Raw genomic sequence first — 20,280 nt, 5'->3', positions numbered from 1 at the left:
TTTTGCGGTCGCTCAATCAGCACGCCGTTTCGACTCGCCCGCTCAACCAATCCGGTGACACCCCGGGCAACCAACCGCCCGGCGCGCGCAAGCGAAGGGGGATTTAAAAAACACTACTGCTTTAAACGGTCACCCAGAGAGCAAGCGCTACTGCGCAGGCGCACTGGTTGGGGACGGGGAGGGAGGCGTGGTTTGGATGCCACAGCAACAGGCGAGTTGGCTGAGGTTAGAGTTTTAAAGAGACACACCCCGAATTATTTTATAAGAAATCCAAACATTCCCATGGCGTTTACATGGGACCCCTCTCATCATAGGAAGGCTACAGTGTGGGGATATTGAGTAGGTGTGCAGGGCAGGACTGGGAGCAGAATGGATTTGGGGGGAAGATACCACTCCGGAACCCATACGGGATGAAGAACAGAAGTAGTTGTGGCACCTTAGAGACTAACAAATTTATTTCAGCATAAGCTTTGGTGAGCTACAGCTCACTTCTTCGGATGCATAGAATGGAACACACAGACAGGGGATATTTATACATACAGAGACCATGAAAAGGTATACATACCCAGAAGCCTCCTACTGCAAGGTCAAGCCCTAAATCTGCCATTATATCATTCTTCCTTTAGATTCCCTGGCACTTATACAGAACTTGTACTGTACTATTATGCAACACCGCTCAGACTTGAAATTCCTGTTAGTTGGGTGCGCCGGAACAGGTGCTCACTGAACAGCCCCCCCCCCCCCCCATTTTTCACACTTGCTGTCTGGTCACCCTACCTCAAAAAAGGGACAATGCTGGCTGGGAACACCTGGGTTGCATGGGGGGGAACCCCCACGTTTCCCTTCTGTGCAGGCAGACTGAACTCCCAGCCTCTGGGGCCCTCGCTCCTTCAGTGCAACGCTGGGGAAATGGGTAGACCAGCAGCCAGACAGCTTGGACTTTCACAGGGGTTCAGGGCGCAGCGGTCCGAGAGCAGGGAAGGGAGCAAGACACCACCCCACCCCCAGTTCAGCAGCGGGCTCCCCGCCCCCCCCGCTCTTGTCTGAACACCCACCAGGATTGGCCTCGCGCCTCCCCCCCGCCTCTGAACGGGCCGCGCTCTCAGCAGGGTGCTGCTGCACTTGGCAGAGCCCCTGCGCCGGCCGCCAGCCAGGTGTCACGTCATCACTTCCCCGCCCCACCCCAGCAGCAGAGAGCGGCCCGCGCGCCTCCGCACCCGGAAGCACTTTCCCTCACACGTCAGCAGCCGGCGTGTGACAGCCGGTGGCGGTTTGGCTGCCTGGGCCTCTCTCCCGGCCCCGCTCCCTCTCCCCCCTCCCGTGCATGTTCTATCGCTCCCTGCTGGTGGTAGCGGCTCGCCTCAGCCCTCGCGCTCGCTGCCTGCGGACCGCCGCCGCTCCTCGCCGCTGCCTCCTCCTCCTCATGAAGCCGCTGGTTGTGTTCGTCCTGGGCGGGCCCGGAGCTGGCAAGGGGACCCAGTGCGCCCGCATCGTGGAGGTGAGAAGCGCAGCGGGGAGGGTCTCAGTGACCCCAGGGAACACCGCCCCCTCCGTGCCACATCCTCAGAGCGCGAGCGGACTACACCTCCCAGCATGCAACGCGGCGAGGGGCTCTTGGTATCTTCCCTGCGAGGCGGCGCGGAGCATGACGGGACGGGTAGTCTTGTGGCTCAGTCTGCGTGGGGTCTCGTTTCCATGGCCCTGCAGGGTTGAGTGGGGGCTTGGACATGGGGACCCCAGGGATGGGGGTGGGAGGCGGCCCGTTATAATTGTCTCCCTGCGGTTCGGTTTCTGTTTCTAGGCGGTTAGGGAAGTTCTAGCTCTCAGTCTTGCTTAAAGGTGCAAGAGGCTGTTTTTGGTGTATTTTAAAAGAAACTCACTTGTTTCTCCAAGTGCACGTTGGAGCCCCCACATTTCCCTTCTGTGCACCCAGACTGAACTCCCAGCCTCTAGGGCCCTCGCTCCTTCAGTGCAAAGCTGGGGAAATGGGCCATCTCTGCAAGGGTTGTGTGTGGTAGAGGCACAGAGGTGCAAACTAGACAGGTCACACACTCTTGTTGTGTATGTAGGCCAAGTTCTGATTGCATGTTATCCACAGTACCCTGGGCAGAGGTAAGATTGGGGGTGCGGGAAGATGTTCATGATTAATATCAATCACAGCCCTAGTTAGAGCTGATGGGTGTGCTTGCCAGAGTCCTGTGTGTCCCATTTCCCCTTACCTTTCTGCCAGGGCCTCTTTGGATACATTTACACTGCAAAACCCACAGCATTGACTCCCAGAGCCTGGGTCAGTTGAGGCCTGGTCTACACTAGGAAATTAGGTCAATATAACTACATGGCTCAAGGGTGTGAAAAACTCTACACCCCTGAGTGATGCAATTAAACTAATCCCTCATCCCCCAGGCATGGACACTGTTAAATCAGTGGGAGAATTCTCCTGTCACCCTAGCTACTGCCTTTCAGGGAGGTGAAGTCCCTACTTCAATGGGAGAACCCCTCCCACTGGAGTAGGTGTCTTCAATGACACACTACAGTGGTGTAGCTGCACTGCTGCAATTTTTTCAGTGTAGACAAGCCCTGACTTGAATTTCAGGGTTAAAATTGCAGTGTGTAGACATTTGGGCCCAGGCTCTGAGACCCATCCCCCTTGCAGGGTTTCAGAGCCCAGGCTTTAGCCCTAGCCCAAGCTCAAGTATCTATATTGCAACTTTTAGTCCCATGAGCCTGAGTCAGCTAACCCAGGCCAGCTGTGGCCATGCTGCAGGTCTTTTATTGCAGTGTAGGCATGCCTTCTGTGTCCCCTGTTTCTTACCCCTTTCCTCAAGGTATCTTTTGTACAGAACCTAACACAACTGTGGTCCCCTCAATGACTTGCCTTAATTACCCCCTACTGTTTGTATTTCCTGGAAAAGTTGTTGATAACCCCTCATCGTGGAGTGGAACACAATCATACATAAACCATTCATAAATTTAAGAGAATGTCCTGCAAAGATACTGCAGGGTGGTTGCAATAGAAGGTACAATTGGTTTATTATTTCAGAGGTATATGATGCGTTCATCATCATCATCATATTCCTATTACACCTCTGGTGTTTAGGGCAGTGATGAAGCTCCTCCACTCCTGTCTGTTTCTAGCAAGTCTTTCAATGGTTCCCCACCTGTGCCCCAGGTTTTTCAGCTCGGCTTCCACAGTTCTTCGCCATGTTGTTTTCGGGCAGCCTCATTTTTGCTTGCCTTCAGGTGTCCATCTTATTGCTACTCTGGTGGTGGAATCAGTTTCCATCCGAAGCACATGACTGATCCATCTCCAACGCCTCCTAGCAATGATGGTGCTCAGATCCTCTTGGCTGCACTGTGTCAATAGATCTTGGTTTGAGATTGTTATCAGAGTTGCGTACTTTCAACACTACTTTATAGTGCAGAATACTGGGGAATGAGAAAGTATGATATGTCTAAACTGTCTTCATTCCATACAACCTGCCTTAGAAAAATCCTCTGTATCTTTTGGCCCAGAACAATCTTAAACCGAATCTGGTGCTTTACAGTAGTTTAAATACACAAATTGTCAGCCAAAGATCCAAGCCCATGTTCCAAAGAGTTTATGATCTAAACATACAACCAGGGAGTTGATCATTCTGAGGGCAGATAATTTCCTCTGTGCCACTGTAAATTGTGAAAGTCAAATTATATTATAAGCAAAAATAGAAGTGAAATTTTGCTCCGCAGCTGAATGTGATGGAGGTCAGAAGTTATGCAGAGTGACGCTTTATGTGTGTCCTGTGTTAAGTTAATCCTTGTCTTTTCTGCCATCAAAGATTTTCAAACTGGCATTAAGCAATTACATGATTTAATTATAGAATGTCACACAACTTTTCTAAATATTTAGAATTTGTTTTAGTTTAACAGTACTTTAAGGTGGAAAAGATGTTTAGAAGAGTGGGGGGAATAGCTGATGATTAATAGCTGACAATTATTTACATACTGAAGCAGACCTCTTTAAAAATCAGGATGATGAAATTCTGTTCTGTTGGATAGTTATGGTGTATTTAAGGCTAAATGTCTCCAAATAGAGCCTTTTAAAATGGAGTAAACGTGGATATTTTATGCATGATGAGTGCCATAAATGATGGATGTTTGTCCACACCCACATGAAAGCAATGACTAAGAACCATAACAACGCCCATATTACTTAAACTACAGAAGGAGAAACCGCAAGTCCTGGCACTAGCATTTGTTTGTTTTCTAGTGATGCATGGTAGAGTACTGTTATAGTTTCTCCACTGTGCCATTATACCCTAGTTCTCTATACTGTATAACTTGGTTATAAAAATTTGGTCCAGACTGAAAACTGACATTTAAGATTTTATAAAGTGGTGGTGTAGCTGTGTTGGTCTTGGGATATTAGAGACCGAGAGAGAAAAGGATACTGTCTCTCTAATTTAAGATTTTAGCCACAAAAGAGTTTTCACCATAAGTTATGAACTCTTAACTCAAGACAGGTTTTTAAAAAAAAAAAAATTAAGTTGTGAGATGTAAGGCTTGTAACTTTCAAAAAGCCTTTTTGTTACTTTGGGTCAAATCCTGTCCATGGTACACAACAAACAAATAAGCGTCAACCATAGGGAAGTTTTGTAGAGCTGGAGGGAATATAATTACAAGCCATTAATGCAGCCTCAGGGACGAAGTAGCTTATGTGGCTGCTGCCCCATACTTAGAAATGTAAATCATTTTGGTTTGGTATCCTAAAGTAATTGGATAAAGACCACTTGAAGAGGAGGGAGTCAAATGAGTCACTGCTGCTTGAATTGTATACGCTACCAGAAAAGTATTACATGTTAACTTTGCTAGTATTAAACCTAGGAAGGGGAAATCCTTAGGAGTAAGCAGAGATGAAAGTAAGCCAGTACGGGCCTGTACGGCGTACTGGTAAGAAAGTGGTCATTGGTACGGGCTGGTACACAGCTGATGTTAAAGCGTTGCTGCGGCAGCGCTTTAAGGACCGTACCGGCAGGGCTGCTGACAGGGGTGAGGGGCAAAAGGGGCAGCTGCTCCGTGGCCTTTTAAATCGCAGCCGGAGCCCCGGGTGGCACGGGCCAGGCAGTGCTGAAGGGCTGGCTAGGGGAGTCTGGCCCCAGCCCTGCCCCTTTCGCCTGAGGCCCCGCCTCTTCCAGGGGCCCAGAGCGCGCGCGCGCTCTCTCTCTCTCACATGCACGCGCACCCAGGAGCCCGGCCGCCCTGCATACAGGTAAGTCCTTTCACCCCTGGGAGTAAGAGACATAACAAATAGAGCTAAGGCTATGTCTACACTGGCAAATGAATGACAAAAAACTTGTACCCCCAACGAGCAGTGTTAGCTTTATTGACAGGAGAGCCTAACTTTTGTTTTTCAGAGGTGTTAAAAAACACACCCACACCCCTGAAAGACAAAAGTTTTGCCAAAGACATCTCCTTTCTTGGCTTCTGGGAGAGAAAATACATCTCTTTAGCTCCAGTTCATTTTCTAAATACTTGCCTTGCATGACACAAGAGGGAGCACTCCTCTTGAGAGTCATAAAGAGATAGCTTCATGAAGACAGGCAGCAACCCGTTGAAGTATCACTTCTCAGCAGTTTTCCATTTAAAGATTGGAAATCAAGACTCTGCCACATTTATTTACAAGATTTAAAACTGTTTCCTTTGGATTTTGTTCTCATCAAAGACAACAAATGGATGTTTTGCCATTGAGTTACTATCATTTATTATTTGCATTACCATAGCACCTACGTGCCTCAATCATGGATCAAGACCCCATGGATGTGCTAGGTGCTGTACAAATAGAACAACAAGATGGTCCCTGCTCCAACTAGATTACAGTCTAAGTATAAGACAATAGACAACAGATGGAAACAGTGAAACAGGGAGATACAATAAAACAATGGGACAGTACTGGTCAGCATCATAGACAGTGGTGTCAGCAGACTTATAAGTTTTCCATAGACATCTCAGTGAAGGAGAGTTAGAAGAAAGATAATGAGGTAGCTTTATGGATGTTTACAGGGAGCTCCTCCCAAGCATGAGAGGCAGCATGGGAGAAGGCTGGAAAGTGTTTGAAAATTTAACAAGTTCTGGAGGAGCAGGCTGTCTGTTATGTAGCCCAACTAATCCATTCTGAAAAGCATTCCAGATTAGAATTTAATGTAATTAGAAACATCCCTGTTTAACAAGCTCACTTTAAAATACTTCTGTCTTGCTCTTTCCTGTTCAACTATTTAAAACTATTTTGGTTTGCTGTTGTAAAGAGAATTCCAACGATTGAGTCAATATTTCTTCTTGCATGAAAAGAAAAAGTGCTGAGGAAAATTAAATGGTGCTGTAATCCCATGAAACCAAGGAGATTATTTTTTTCTTCCTCTTTTCTCCTTAATGTTTAACTTAATGTTAAAAATATCATAATTCTTTAATTGTAGCAAGAAGAGCTACATGTTAATTTTGGTTCTGGACAGTAAAACTTCTTGTTTATAAAAAGCTTTACTCTGGTTTATGGCTTCTGCAGTTCATAGTTAATATGTAAATAAGCATATCTAAATGCAACGCCCGTTTGAATAAAAATACAGTAAAGTAATAGAGAACATAGCTAGAGTTTCTCTTCATGGTCATTTAGGGAAAAATCTTGCATGCTTTATTTTTCTCTCCAGCTGTCTGCAGTTTTTTGGGGGATTTAAGTAATTATATAGTTTCTTAAATTGTGATTATAGCAAAACTGCCTTTCCAGGCTTCTGTGGGTAGAGTTGGAAAGCAACTAAATGTTTTTAAGCTTGCTTGGTGAGTTGTGTAATGTATCTACTGTATTTATTTAGTAGCCAAGTTTTTAAATCCCAAGATCACAGCCATAAAAGGGAAGTATGCACATTATTATTTTGCCCAGGCTCCTTTTTTGAAATTTGCTGTGACTATCACTGCAGCCAAGCGGATAACTTTAAAATCTGTTTGGTTTTTTTTGTTCTGTACTAAAACTTAGAGTAAAGATATACATTCGTACTCTATTTTGTATTCTTAGAATTGTAATTTACTTTGGTATGTTCCTAGGTTATGTCTCTAATACCTGTTTTATAGAACTAACTATGTGTAATCTTGTTAAAGTTTTATGTAATATTAAAAACTTACTTTTAAAAAAGATGTTATGTACTTGACATTTCTGTAGTTAACTGACACTAGTACAACTATCAAAACTCTCCTTTTTTAACTTTTTTCTGCTGGGATTTATCATTCTGAACTCTGAAATCTGTTCTCTGTACAGTATGATCACACGTATTTTACTTCTGGTGTCTAGATTCTGTGGTGATGGGTGCCTTAGAAAAGCATAGGTCTAGCACATGCTTTTCGGTGAGGTTTTATGTTAGAGCATTTTAATGTTTTTTAAATGCCTTAATTGACCACAAAATAAAAGGGTGATAGCAGTATTTAGTCTAAACATCTATCTGTATGATATGTGTGCGTATGGACTCCCTGCTGTATTGCTTTCTATACAGTATATTGAGAGATTTCTAATAGCATCAGTCTAGCTGCTTAGCCTGGACTGCCACATCAGCACTAGGGGAAGACACTAGCTTCTCTTGTGGATTACCAGTGTCGCATCCTGACACTCTCCCTCTCCTTGGAGACTGCCACCTGGCTCAACATATATGCTGAGTTTCCTGGTTTCAATGTAAGCATATAACTGAAATGCATACAAAACAGGGATTTAAAAAAAAAATAAGAATAAAGAAACCAGGACAACTTCATCAAAACTACCTAATATACATATAGTTCCTACTACTTAGTATGTTACATCCCCAAAGCATTAGCAAACATTAACTCATTCTCACAACGCTGTTAGGCATTTGGTTAGTAATGTTATCCCCATGTAGCAAATAGGGAAACTGGAGTACAGCTGGGTGAAATTTTTTGACCAAAACATTTTTTGGCAAATATGGAAGTTGGATGACACCAAAACATTTTGCCAATTCACCTCGATTTTGCCAGATTGTTTTGGTCAACAACAACAAAAAAACCCACCCCTAACTAAAAATCAAAACATTTTGTTATGACATTTTGTAAATGAAACGTTTCCAATTTTTTATCAGAGGGGGTAGGCCTCTTAGTCTGTATCCACAAAAACAATGAGGAATTCGGTGGCACCTTAAAGACTAACAGATTTATTTGGGCATAAACTTTTGTGGGTAAAAAAACACTTCTTCAGATGTATGGAGTGAAAATTACAGATACAAGCATACACCACCGACTGCCTGAGAAAACTACAATGCATTGGTGATTTTCCTGAAATCACCATGCTGGCCACCATGGACGTAGAAGCTCTTTACACCAATAGTCCACGTGAGGATGGACTACAAGCTGTCAGGAACATTATCCCTGATGAGGCCACGGCACACCTGGTGGCTGAGCTTTGTAACTTTGTCCTCACCCACAACCGTTTCAGATTTGGGGACAACTTATACCTTCAAGTCAGCGGCACTGCTATGGGTACCCACATGGCCCCACAGTAAGCCAACATTTTTATGACTGACTAAGAACAACGCTTCCTCAGCTCTCGTTCCCTAGCGCCCCTCCTCTACTTGCGCTACATTGATAACATCTTCATCATATGGACCCACGTGAAGGAGGCCCTTGAAGAATTCCACCTGGATTTCAACAATTTCCACGCCACCATCAATCTCAGCCTGGACCAGTCCACACAAGAGATTCACTTCCTGGACACGACAATGCAAATAAGTGATGGTCACATAAACACCACCCAATACTGGAAACTTACTGACTGCTATTCTTACCTACATGCCTCTAGCTTCCATCCAGGACACATCACACAATCCATTTTCTACAGCCAAGCCCTAAGGCTGTGGCTACACTTGCATTTCAAAGCGCTGCCGCGGCAGCGCTTTGAAGCGCTAAGTGTAGTCAAAGCGCCAGCGCTGGGAGAAAACTCTCCCAGCGCTGTCCGTACTCCACATCCCTGTGGGGAATAACGGACAGCGCTGGGAGCGCGGCTCCCAGCGCTGGGGCTTTGACTACACTGGCGCTTTGTAGCGCCGCAATTTGCAGCGCTGCAGAGGGTGTGTTTTCACACCCTGCTGCAGCGCTGCAAATTTGTAAGTGTAGCCAAGCCCTAAAATACAACCGCATTTGCTCCAATCCCTCAGACAAAGACAAACACCTACAAGATCTTTATCAAGAATTCTTAAAACTACAATATTCACCTGGGGAAGTGAGGAAACAGATTAACAGAGCGAGACGGGTACCCAGAAGTCACGTACTACAGGACAGGCTTAACAAGGAAAATAACAGAACTCCACTGGCCATCACATACAGCCCCCAACTAAAACCTCTCCAGCACATCATCAACGATCTACAACCTATCCTGGAAAACGATCCCTCACTCTCTCAGACCTTGGGAGGCAGGCCAGTCCTCGCTTATGGATAGCACCCCAACCTGAAGCAAATACTCATCAGCAACTACACACCACACCACAGAAACACTAACCCAGGAACCAATCTCTGTAACAAACCCTATTGCCTATTCTGTCTCCATATCTACTCTAGCGACACCATCATAGGATCCAATTACATCAGCCACACCATTAGGGGCTCATTCACCTACACATCTACTAATGGGGTATATGCCATCATGTGCCAGCAATGCCCCTCTGCCATGTACATTGGCCAAATCGGAGAGTCTCTACGTAAAATAATAAATGGACACAAATCAGGCATCAGGAATGGTAACATACAAAAGCCAGTAGGAGAACACTTCAATCTCCCTGGACATTCAATAACAGATTTAAAAGTAGCCATCCTTCAACAAAAAAACCTTCAAAAACAGACTTCAGAGAGAAACTGCAGAGCTACCATTCATATGCAAATTTAACACTATCAATTTGGGCCTGAATAGGGACTGGGAGTGGCAGGCTCACTGCAAACGCAATTTTCCCTCTCTTGGTATTGACACCTCCTCCTCATCAATTATTGGGAGTTGACCACATCCACGCTAACTGAATTGGCCTAGTTATCACTGATTCTCCCTTCTCTTTATGTGCCAGTATATTTATGCTTGTATCTATAATTTTCAATCCATGCATCTGGAAGAAGTGGGTTCTTTACCCACGAAAGCTCATGCCCAAATAAATCTGTTAGTCTTTAAGGTGCCACGGGACTCTTCCAATTTTTTATTTGACAACTTTTCACTTTGAAATTTCTTTTCTTTTTATTTTAAAAAGAACTAAAAATGTAAAAAATGCTCAAATGAAATGAAACATTTTGTTTGGTTCTTTTAAAAAAAAAGAATGATGCAGACTAACACGGCTACCACTCTGAAAACTATTTTTAGCAGTTTCTCGGAATTGCCAACAGACCAAAAAATCCATTATTCACACAGCTTTTACAGCGGAGTATAAGTGATTTGTCCAAGGCCACAGAAGGCGTCATAGTCAGAAGGAGAAAGCAGGTCTTTCTGGCTTCCAGCACTGTGCTTGGAGCATGCTGCCTTTCTAAAAAAAGAACTCTAGTCAAAATATATAGTAGTCCCATATCTGCAGCAAAGGTAGGTAGTTATTTTAAAATACAAGCCTGCCTTTAAGCTTACCAAGTAAAGCAGTTGTTTTGACTCCTTTTCACTTGCTAAATTAAAATTTAATCTACTGGCTAACATTGCCAGTGAATATCTAAATAGCCATGTATTTTGGGTGGGACTGCAACATGTATCTTTTAGTCTTTTGGTTTACAAGAAGCCCTCGAGGAATTCCACCGTGATTTTAACAATTTCCATCCCACCATCAACCTCAGCCTAGACCAATCCACACAAGCGGTCCATTTCCTAGACACTACTGTGCTAATAAGCGATGGTCACATAAACACCACCCTATACCGGAAACCCACTGACCGCTATACTTACCTACATGCCTCCAGCTTCCATCCAGGACACACCACACGATCCATTGTCTACAGCCAAGCTCTAAGATACAACTGTATTTGCCCCAATCCCTCAGACAGAGATAAACACCTACAAGATCTCTATCAAGCATTCTTAAAACTACAATACCCACCTGCTGAAGTGAAAAAACAGATTGACAGAGCCAGAAGAGTACCCAGAAGCCACCTACTACAGGACAGGTCCAAGAAAGAAAATAACAGAACGCCACTAGCCATCACCTACAGCTCCCAACTAAAACCTCTCCAGCGCATCATCAAAGATCTACAACCTATACTTAAAGATGACCCCTCACTCTCACAGATCTTGGGAGACAGGCCAGTCCTCGCTTATAGACAGCCTCCCAACCTGAAGCAAATACTCACCAGCAACCGCACACCATACAACATAAACACTAACCTAGGAACCTATTCTTGCAACAAAGCCCGATGCCAGCTCTGTCCACATATCTATTCAAGTGACACCATCATAGGACCTAATCACATCAGCCACACCATCAGGGGCTCATTCACCTGCACATCTACCAACGTGATATATGCCATCATGTGCCAGCAATGCCCCTCTGCCATGTACATTGGCCAAACCGGACAGTCTCTACGCAAAAGAATAAATGGACACAAATCTGACATCAGGAATCATAACATTCAAAAACCAGTGGGAGAACACTTCAACCTCTCTAACCACTCAGTGACAGACTTGAAGGATGTCAATTTTGCAACAAAAAAACTTCAAAAACAGACTCCAAAGAGAGACTGCTGAACTTGAATTAATATGCAAATTAGACACGATTAACTCAGGCCTAAACAGAGACTAGGAATGGTTGGGTCATTACACTAATTGAATCTATTTCCCTATGTTAAGTTCTCCTCACACCTTCTGTGGGTCATCTTAATTATCACTTCAAAAGTTTTTTTTCTCCTGCTGATGATAGCTCATCTCAATTGATTAGACTCTTCCTGTTGGTATGCATACTTCCACCTTTTCATGTTCTCTGTATGTATAAATATCTCCTGTCTGTGTGTTCCATTCTATGCATCCGAAGAAGTGAGCTGTAGCTCATGAAAGCTCATGCTGAAATAAATTTGTTAGTCTCTAAGGTGCCACAAGTACTCCTGTTCTTTTTAAACATCTAATTCATTACAAGGGGTAAAATTTTCAAAGGTGTCTAAGTGACTAAGGGCTTGTCTACACTTAAAACACTACAGCAGCACAGTGTAGACACTACCTACACCCACGGGAGGGATTCTCCTGTTAAAGATAATCCTGCTTCACAGGGAGGTGGAACTTCAATCTAGTGCTGGCTACATGGGGACTTAGGTCAGTTTAACTGTGCCACTTGGGGTGTGTGGATTTTGCACACCCTTGACCAACGTAGTTAAACCAACCTAAGTTTTTAGTGTTGACCAGGCCTAAGGAGCCTATGTCTCATTTTCAAAAGTCATGTAGGCATTTTTTAAAATTTTTACCCAAGGTCCTACGGTCTGCCAGGCTTCCTGCACATATTGGATGTACCGTGAATCATGACAAGAGACTGAAAATAGAATGCTTTTTACCAAACTGACTATTATTGGCTGTAAGCTTGCCTTTTTATTAATAGGATAATGTAATTAATTTTAACAGCTAGGTTAATTTAGTATATGTACTTACTCAGAGGAGTCTTCATCTGCTTAACACTATTGTTATATGTATTTCAGAAATATGGGTACACTCACCTTTCTGCAGGCGATCTCCTTCGAGATGAACGAAAAAGACCAGGCTCTCAGTATGGAGAACTAATTGAAAAATATATTAAAGAGGGAGCAATCGTACCAGTTGAGATTACTATCAGCTTGTTGAAGAGGGTAAGAAAAGTGAATGTTCTTGTCTTGATGGTTCACCTTTCCAAGCAAACAAGGTAGCGAGTGTAGCCTGAGAAAACATTTCCCTCCCTTTGAAGTGAGCAAGAGGAAAATGATAGGCAATGGGTGCATGTTGTATACCTTGCTTCTCCTTAAAATCACATATGGCTATGTTATGGTTCTTACAGAAGGCAAGAGGTAATGCCTTTCATTACATAAAGCACAAAGAGGGCACTTGATACATTTTATTATTTTTATGATGTTTTCTCTGAAGTTTTTAACTGAATAACTCAAAACCAAGTACATTCAGGGCACGTTGTATTTTGTGAGTACATTTCAGCATCTTGTAGAATATAAAAATAACTTCCCCAACCAGATTTGTGCACAGCATAAGATTGTTGAGATCTTGCTTGACAAGCTGGAGGCCGGAGTAAACTCTTACATCCTTTGAAATTGTAAAACAATGAATCGTGAGGTTTATATCAATAATATTACTGCTAAAGCTGTTGTGGCAAATGGCTGCGGCTATTGTAGGTGGGTCCTGCACTTTTCTTTGGTGTGATGGGTCAGGGTGCTACCCCTTGCCCCCATTCTTGGGAGTTGACAGCTCTGCTAGTGCCCTAGTGGGGGAGAAAAGGGGAGCAGAGAAGGGACCTGGGTCTGCCCCCTACTCCGGGTCCCAACCCCTTCATCTTCGCAGGCTTCTTACTCTCTTTCCCCTTGGGCAGGGTTTCTTTTGGTCCTCTGTGCTGGGGGATCCCTCTGCTCTGCTTGGGCAGGGTTTCCCTTCCCCTGGTACTCTGATCCTCTGGTCAATAACAGTACTCAGCTCTCCTTACCTTTGGCTATCTGACTGAAGCAGGGGTTTTTATTAGGTCTCTGGCAAGGCATTAATTGGCTCCAGTACTCTAATTAACCTGTAGTAACCTTTCCTCAGTCCGCAGGGAATAAGGCCCTGATCATCCTGGGGCTTATGTACCTCCCATCTATCACTATCCTGCTACCCTCTGGCCCTGGCGTATCCCACTATGAAGCAGTGAAATAATGAGGATGCCTTTAAGACAGTAGAGGAGTACATTCTGTAGATACGTGACTGACCAAATTATGTTGATTAGTACCCCCCACAGTACACCTTTCAAGATCCATGGGTCCTACACATGCCTGTCATAACCTGTGGTGTATCTCATCCAGTGCACCAAAAGCCCCAATGACAACTCTGAGTGAAATAAAACAATCACTATGCTCTGAAATGAACTCAGACAGAAAAATTATAAAAGAAAATCACCATATCATCCATGGGCAAACATTTTTCGCAAAGTGATCACCCCGTATCTGACCACTCAGTCCTTATTTTCAAAGGAAGTCTGCACAACACCATCAAAAGATGAGCCGGGGAGCTTAAATTCATAGCTTTGCTAGACACTAAATATCATGGACTTAATAAAGACACTCGGACAGGTGACATGTGTGAGGGACACCGGGGGGACACCAGCTAAAGAGGGAGCACGTGACCCCCCACATGACTCCTCGCCCCCAGCCTGGGGGCCCCCGCACTCTCACCATCCCCTCACCATCCCACGTTACCTGAGAGGGGTGGGGAGAGGTCTGTCCTCCCGCTGCGCCAGCTCCCCCTGGCATATGGAGCCACTCCCAGATGCTGCCCAGTGCAGCGCAGCAGTTGCCTGGGAGAGTGCAGCTGCCTGGGAGCATGCAGCCACTGTGCTGCACCAGGCAGCGTCCCAGGCAGTGTGGCCGGAAGAGGAGAGGCTCTGGCCCCACCTCTTCCCTTCTGGCTCTGGCCCCGCCCCTTCAGCTCCCTGGCTGCTGGCCTCTCCCCTCCCCTCCCCTGACATTTGGGCAGGAGCATGTCACCATTTGGGCCCCTCCTGCTCTTCTCTCTTTTTTTTGTTGGATGACTGCAGAGGTGTTAACTGGCCACTTCATCTTGAATGGTCTCTTACAATGTGTGTTAACCCCTTATGCTAAACAATCTGTTCCACCTTGTATTCAGCTGTGAAAGTCTGGGTACCTCACTTTTCCCATACCTGAAGAGTTCTGTGTCAGCTCCAAAGCTTGTCTCTTTCACTAACAGATGTTGGTCCAATAAAACTATCAAGTTAAAAGTTTGTAAATCATGTCAACATCTGACCAAAATTTAAGAGACAAATATATTATTTTATGTGTAAGAAGTTCTTGAACTGAACTCTGCTATCTATTAGGCTATGGATCAAACAATGGCTGCCAATGTCGAAAAGTACAAATTCTTGATTGATGGATTCCCCAGAAATGAAGACAATCTTCAAGGCTGGAATAAGACTATGGATGGAAAGGCAGATGTGTCTTTTGTTCTGTTTTTCGACTGTGACAACGAGGTATTGAAATATCATTGCGGTGTACTTTTCTCACGTGTTGTATGATGAGAGGCAGACAGCGAGAACAATAAAACTGTGTTGGAGGTACTGAATTTTCCAATATGTATGAGCATTAGCAACATGAGAAGGAAGTTCTGTACTATGACTACTGAGGATTTTTGGCAGTTCACTTGGCAGCTATAAAACTTCTTGTGTAAAATGGGGTTAATAATCTGACCTCCTTTGTAGAATGGTTTTAGATCTAAGTATTGCTGTTATTGTGTTCTTCAGAATATCAAGTGTTCAGTTGCGAAAAGAAATTATATTGAACAACAATACTGAACAATTTCGTTTTTCCTTAAGAACCCTTTGAAATCAAAAGGATTATGTCACATAAGAATACACAAGATGCTCCTGTGAAGTTAGGAAAACTTTCCACCTACAGTGTGTATAGCCTGAAGCCATAGCTGAGAGCAGAATCAGTTTGCTAGCATCTTCCTCTGATCACTTCTAAGGTGCTGGCAGAATGATTCAAAATTTTTCATAGTTGGTGAATTTTACTAGGACGCTGAGTAATCAAAACAACTTTTCTAAATGAGTATCTAGACTACAATGAAAAGAACAAGGAGACTAACACGGCTACCACTCTGAAACCTAGATTACAATGGTATTCTGACAATGATGTATTAAATTAAAATAACAAATGCCATGATATACGCTATACTATGCCATTGCCCTTGAGATGTAAGCATTAGAGCTACCCAGAAACTGAAAGTTTTAAAATGTTAGATAGATTAACCTTCTGTGGAACTTTTTATTATTATTTTTTTTAATTTTAAAAATCTACTTTTCTTTTTTTTTTAAATTTCAAAATAGCAAATTTTCAATTTTGGAAAAAAATCCCATAGTTAAACTGATCAGTCAAACTTGGGAATTCAAAAGATGACAAGCTGAAAAAAACATGCCAAAGAACAAGCAACAGGCTAAATTTTTCCATCAGAAATGTCTATCAATCAGATAAATTTGAGGTGGGGGGGGGGGGGGAAACCTAAACGAAAACTTTCATTTTTGAAAAAAGATAATTTCTTCCCCTCCCCAAAAGTTCTTGTTCAATTTCTTTTTACTAGCTCTAGTAATCTACAATAATAACTGAATGGTCTTTTACTTTATTTAAGTTAAATCAGGGATGTATTCCATATGAAAAATTGTTTTAAAAGATTCCACTCTTGCATCTTGACATATATCAAAAATTGTTTGCCATATATTATCAAGATTATTCATTTAACATTAAAATGTAACCATAACTTTATATGTATTCAGTAACTATTAATCATAGTTATACTTTATTCACAATATATATTACAGATCAGAATAATTTAATAAATACAGTGATATTGACTGAACAAAAATTAAGACGCTTGTCATTCAGTCCTAGTAAGTTAACATGTAGTATGTGTATCTTAAATATTATAAAAATAACAAGATGTCCGGAGGCATCTTAAAGACTAACAGATTTATTTGGGCATAAGCTTTTGTGGGTTAAAAACCACTTCTTCAGAAGTGGCATCTGAAGAAGTGGTTTTTTACCCATGAAAGCTTATGCCCAAATAAATCTGTTAGTCTTTAAGGTGCCACCAGACTCTTTGTTGTTTTTGTGGATACAGACTAACACAGCTACCCCCTGATACTTAAATATTATAGGCTTGCATTTTCAAAAGAGACTAATGATTTTTTTTGATGTATTCATTTTTAGTGGCCAAACGTAACACTTAAAGAGTCTGATTTTCAGACAGTGCTGAGCATCTGCTGTCTGAAAGTTAGGTATTCAATCTTAGTGTCTCAGATTGGGCACCCAAAATCATGAGTCGCTTTTGAAACTGTAAACCATCACCTTTCCACACCCCCCCTTTCCCAAGCCACAATTAAAAAGGCAGGTGAATCAAAAACTAATTCATATTACTGTCTAGATCTAGCTAATCTCTTGTAAAATATATGCACTGAACCATGTGTGCGCATGCTCAGTCGCCCTCAAATCTGTTTTGCACGGTATTGAACTAGGCCTATTGAACAAAGGTTTGTTATTAAGTCTGTCTTCAGATATGGAAAGATAATGGTCACATGCTTTTAAGAGTTCATTCTGTGTTTGTTGGTAGATATGTATTGACCGTTGCCTTGAAAGAGGAAAGAGCAGTGGTAGGAGTGATGATAACCGAGAGAGTCTAGAAAAGAGGTACTGTACCCAGAACTTTTCATAGTTATGTTTCTTGTTTTCTTTGTATGATGTGATACATGGTTTTTCTGTCTTATAGACTTCACACATACCTGCAGTCAACTAAGCCCATAATAGACCAATATGAGAAAATGGGAAAAGTCAGAAAAGTGGATGCCTCTAAATCTGTTGATGAAGTAAGTTTCAAGGACAAATAAATTTTTGGGCTTACAATAACATGGTATATATTTTTGAATCCCTTCTTCTGAGATGTAGAGTCAGTGATATCCCTTCTTTCCATTCCTTACATAAAGTCTTCCTCTTTTTGGTCTTTCTATGAAATGTCAAATACTGTACAACAAATTTTTTTTTTTTTCGGTGCTGGGTTCTTACAAGAGTTCCCCATTTTATCACCTTTAATCACCTCCTTTTCCTGCTCCTCAAAAACTGCCTTCTTACAAGAAAGCTAGAGAGGGCTCCATGTAGTAAGTCAACTGCGGTTGTGATGTGCTTCCTGTTCACCCCAGGGCTGAATACATTGCATCACAATGCTATTAGCCTTTGTGCGTTCAGGACCAAGGCACCAAGCTCTAGTTCTTAACACTGAGACCAGGTGAAACAAGGTATTATGCAATCCCAGACCAGTCATCAGGCTGGATCATAATATAGATTTTTTCCATCTACTCTTCCAAGGCCTGTTCTACACTGGCGGGGAGTATCAGTCTAAGTTACGCAACTTCAGCTATGTGAATAACGTAGATGAAGTCGACGTACTTAGATCTACTTACCGCAGTGTCTTCACCGCAGTGAGTCGACTGCTGCCACTCCCCCGTTTCGCAGCAGTGGAGTACAGGAGTAAACGAGAGAGCGCTCAGGGGTTGATTTATCACGTCTAGACTAGATGCAATAAATCGACCGTCGCTGGATCGATCGCTGCCCGGATATAGTGTAGACATACCAGAAGAGAGTTCTGGGGAGCAAAGGTGGATCAGGATTCACTTACCTAAAGTTCAAGGATGATTGAAAGCTGGGTGTTTGTTTGGGTACATCTGTGATTGAAATGGACTCTGTCTAGTCAAATTTGGCCCAGTATTTAGAATTTGTTACAATTTATTGTTATGAAATCTAAAACCAAATGAAATGTGTTAAGAACTGATGTAAATAGCATCTGAAAGATGCCATTTGCAGTGCACACAACTGGAAGTTTTATTGCATCTACAAAACTCAGGAACTATGCTTCATATTCATAAGCTCTGTCTACTGCCACCTTGACTATTAACTAATTATTTACATATATACAGATAGAGCAGACCTGTAACAAATTGTTTCGATAAATTGAATTTTTTTCCTCCTCAACTGGGAGCCAGTTTTGTTTCAAACAAATATACCCGTACAATCCAAATACTGCAGTTTTTATACCAGCACATGGAAATATGAAAATGAAGTAAAATAGAAACTAACTAAAAACAAAAATGAAATTTATTAGCCTCTTTTCATTATTGAAGCTGAATGAAATGCAAAAACTAAACATTATAAGTAGAAAAAAGTTTTGGTTTTACTAATCATGGGTGTTACCCTCATATCAAAGGTTGGGAAATTGGGCCTCCATCTTGCAATTAGTTCAGTACATACAGACCACTTGTAGTCAAGCCACAAGGGTTCACCTACCTGGATCTGCTTGTGGCAGAGGCCTGTTTTTGTTTAAAATTGTGTTTTTGTTATTTAGATTTTGTTTTTTAATTTAATATTCCTTTTGAAGAGTTTTCTGCTATAGACGGTTTGCTCTCATGCTGCCACACACAAAAAAATGTAATAATGTTGATAACCTAAAAAAAATAGATGGAAATGAGGGATTAAATAGGATTTGGCGCCAGATTCCCTCCCCTCTATTCTGATATGCACATCTTTTTAAAAAAATCAACTATGTATTGTACATTTTAAAAAACATTGATTTACCATCAATAACTGTGTGGGGTGGTCTAACTTTAAATTGCTGAATATTTAACGTTCCATAATTTTAATTAAATGTTTCTCTCTTTCAGGTTTTTGGTAAGGTTATGAAGATTTTTGACAAAGAAGGCTAGTTCCATTCTTGAAAGTTCCCTTGAAATTGTGCTTGAATCTTGGTTTAATAGCTGCTACTAAATTCAACACTTTTGTAATCATTTTAAAGGTTTTTTTAAATGTTTCTTGTATTCATGGATAGTTGGAAAAGTAATTAATTGAAAATTAAATTGTTTTTAAATAGGAATGGATTCATTTATTGTGGCTATAGTAGACAATACATTTCAGGATTCTTCTCTAACTTAGTTCAATTCCTTACAAAATAAAGATAGTAGTCAAAATCAATGTGGAGAGACTATCAATCCTTTTACAGTTTGTGCCATTCATGGGCACCCCATCTTATTTCTTATTGCCATAAATCTGTTTTTAAGAGTCCAGTAAATAGCAATGTTAAGCGGCAGGGCCTACGTATCTTTTTATTTTTTTTATTTTTTATTTTTAAACAAAACTCTCTGCCTGTTTTTGGACCAAACTTAGGAAACTTTTTCCAAGTAAAATTGTATGCACCGATTGTTCTTTTATCCCACAGCTGAATTCTGTAAACAGAACTGTAAAATTAGCATGTGCATTTGTTTTAGAACTTCTTGTCTAACTAATTTAATACAGTGTGAAGCTGTTAAGCAATAGATGTACAGAGTGCTTTGGTAAAGTGGTACTCTCTTATGACTCTGGGTGCATACCATGTGTAGTAACTTATTGAGTACTTAGAGAAAATGTACCCCCTTTGTGTAGTCCTCATATGCAAGGGGTTAAGAATAGAATTGCAGAGTCAGTTTAGTGTCTATGCACTCACTTTGTGATGGTAATTATGCTCTTAAGTAAATGAAGTCCTTCGACAGTGACAAACCTCCAAGCAGATGT

At 42.1% G+C, this 20,280-nt stretch overlaps 2 protein-coding genes across 3 annotated transcripts in view; one reads left to right on the top strand and one right to left on the bottom strand.

Annotated features, from left to right (window-relative positions):
* Positions 1 to 1,073, bottom strand: part of STIL (STIL centriolar assembly protein) — a 32,273-nt gene extending 31,200 nt beyond the window's left edge. The window contains exon 1 of one of the 2 annotated variants that reach the window (XM_039484808.1): positions 1,056 to 1,073. The gene's annotated coding sequence lies outside the window, so the exon portion shown is untranslated. Of the gene's footprint in view, positions 1 to 777; positions 951 to 1,055 lie in introns of those variants that run through there. The other variant, XM_039484805.1, reaches the window with a different exon arrangement.
* Positions 1,074 to 1,197: 124 nt separating this feature from the next.
* CMPK1 (cytidine/uridine monophosphate kinase 1) lies at positions 1,198 to 19,704 on the top strand. The gene is made up of 6 exons (XM_039484811.1): positions 1,198 to 1,498; positions 12,652 to 12,798; positions 15,015 to 15,167; positions 17,300 to 17,376; positions 17,456 to 17,552; positions 19,398 to 19,704. The coding sequence occupies exons 1-6, from the start codon at positions 1,325 to 1,327 to the stop codon at positions 19,437 to 19,439; spliced, it is 690 nt and encodes a 229-aa protein (XP_039340745.1). The 5' UTR covers positions 1,198 to 1,324; the 3' UTR covers positions 19,440 to 19,704.
* Positions 19,705 to 20,280: the final 576 nt, after the last annotated feature.

The sequence above is a fragment of the Mauremys reevesii genome, linkage group 8 (assembly GCF_016161935.1).
Source record: "Mauremys reevesii isolate NIE-2019 linkage group 8, ASM1616193v1, whole genome shotgun sequence".
In the NCBI taxonomy this organism is placed as follows: Eukaryota; Metazoa; Chordata; order Testudines; family Geoemydidae; genus Mauremys; species Mauremys reevesii.
The sequence above is the reverse complement of the archived record's forward strand: the minus strand, read 5'-3'. Positions and strand labels throughout refer to the sequence as shown.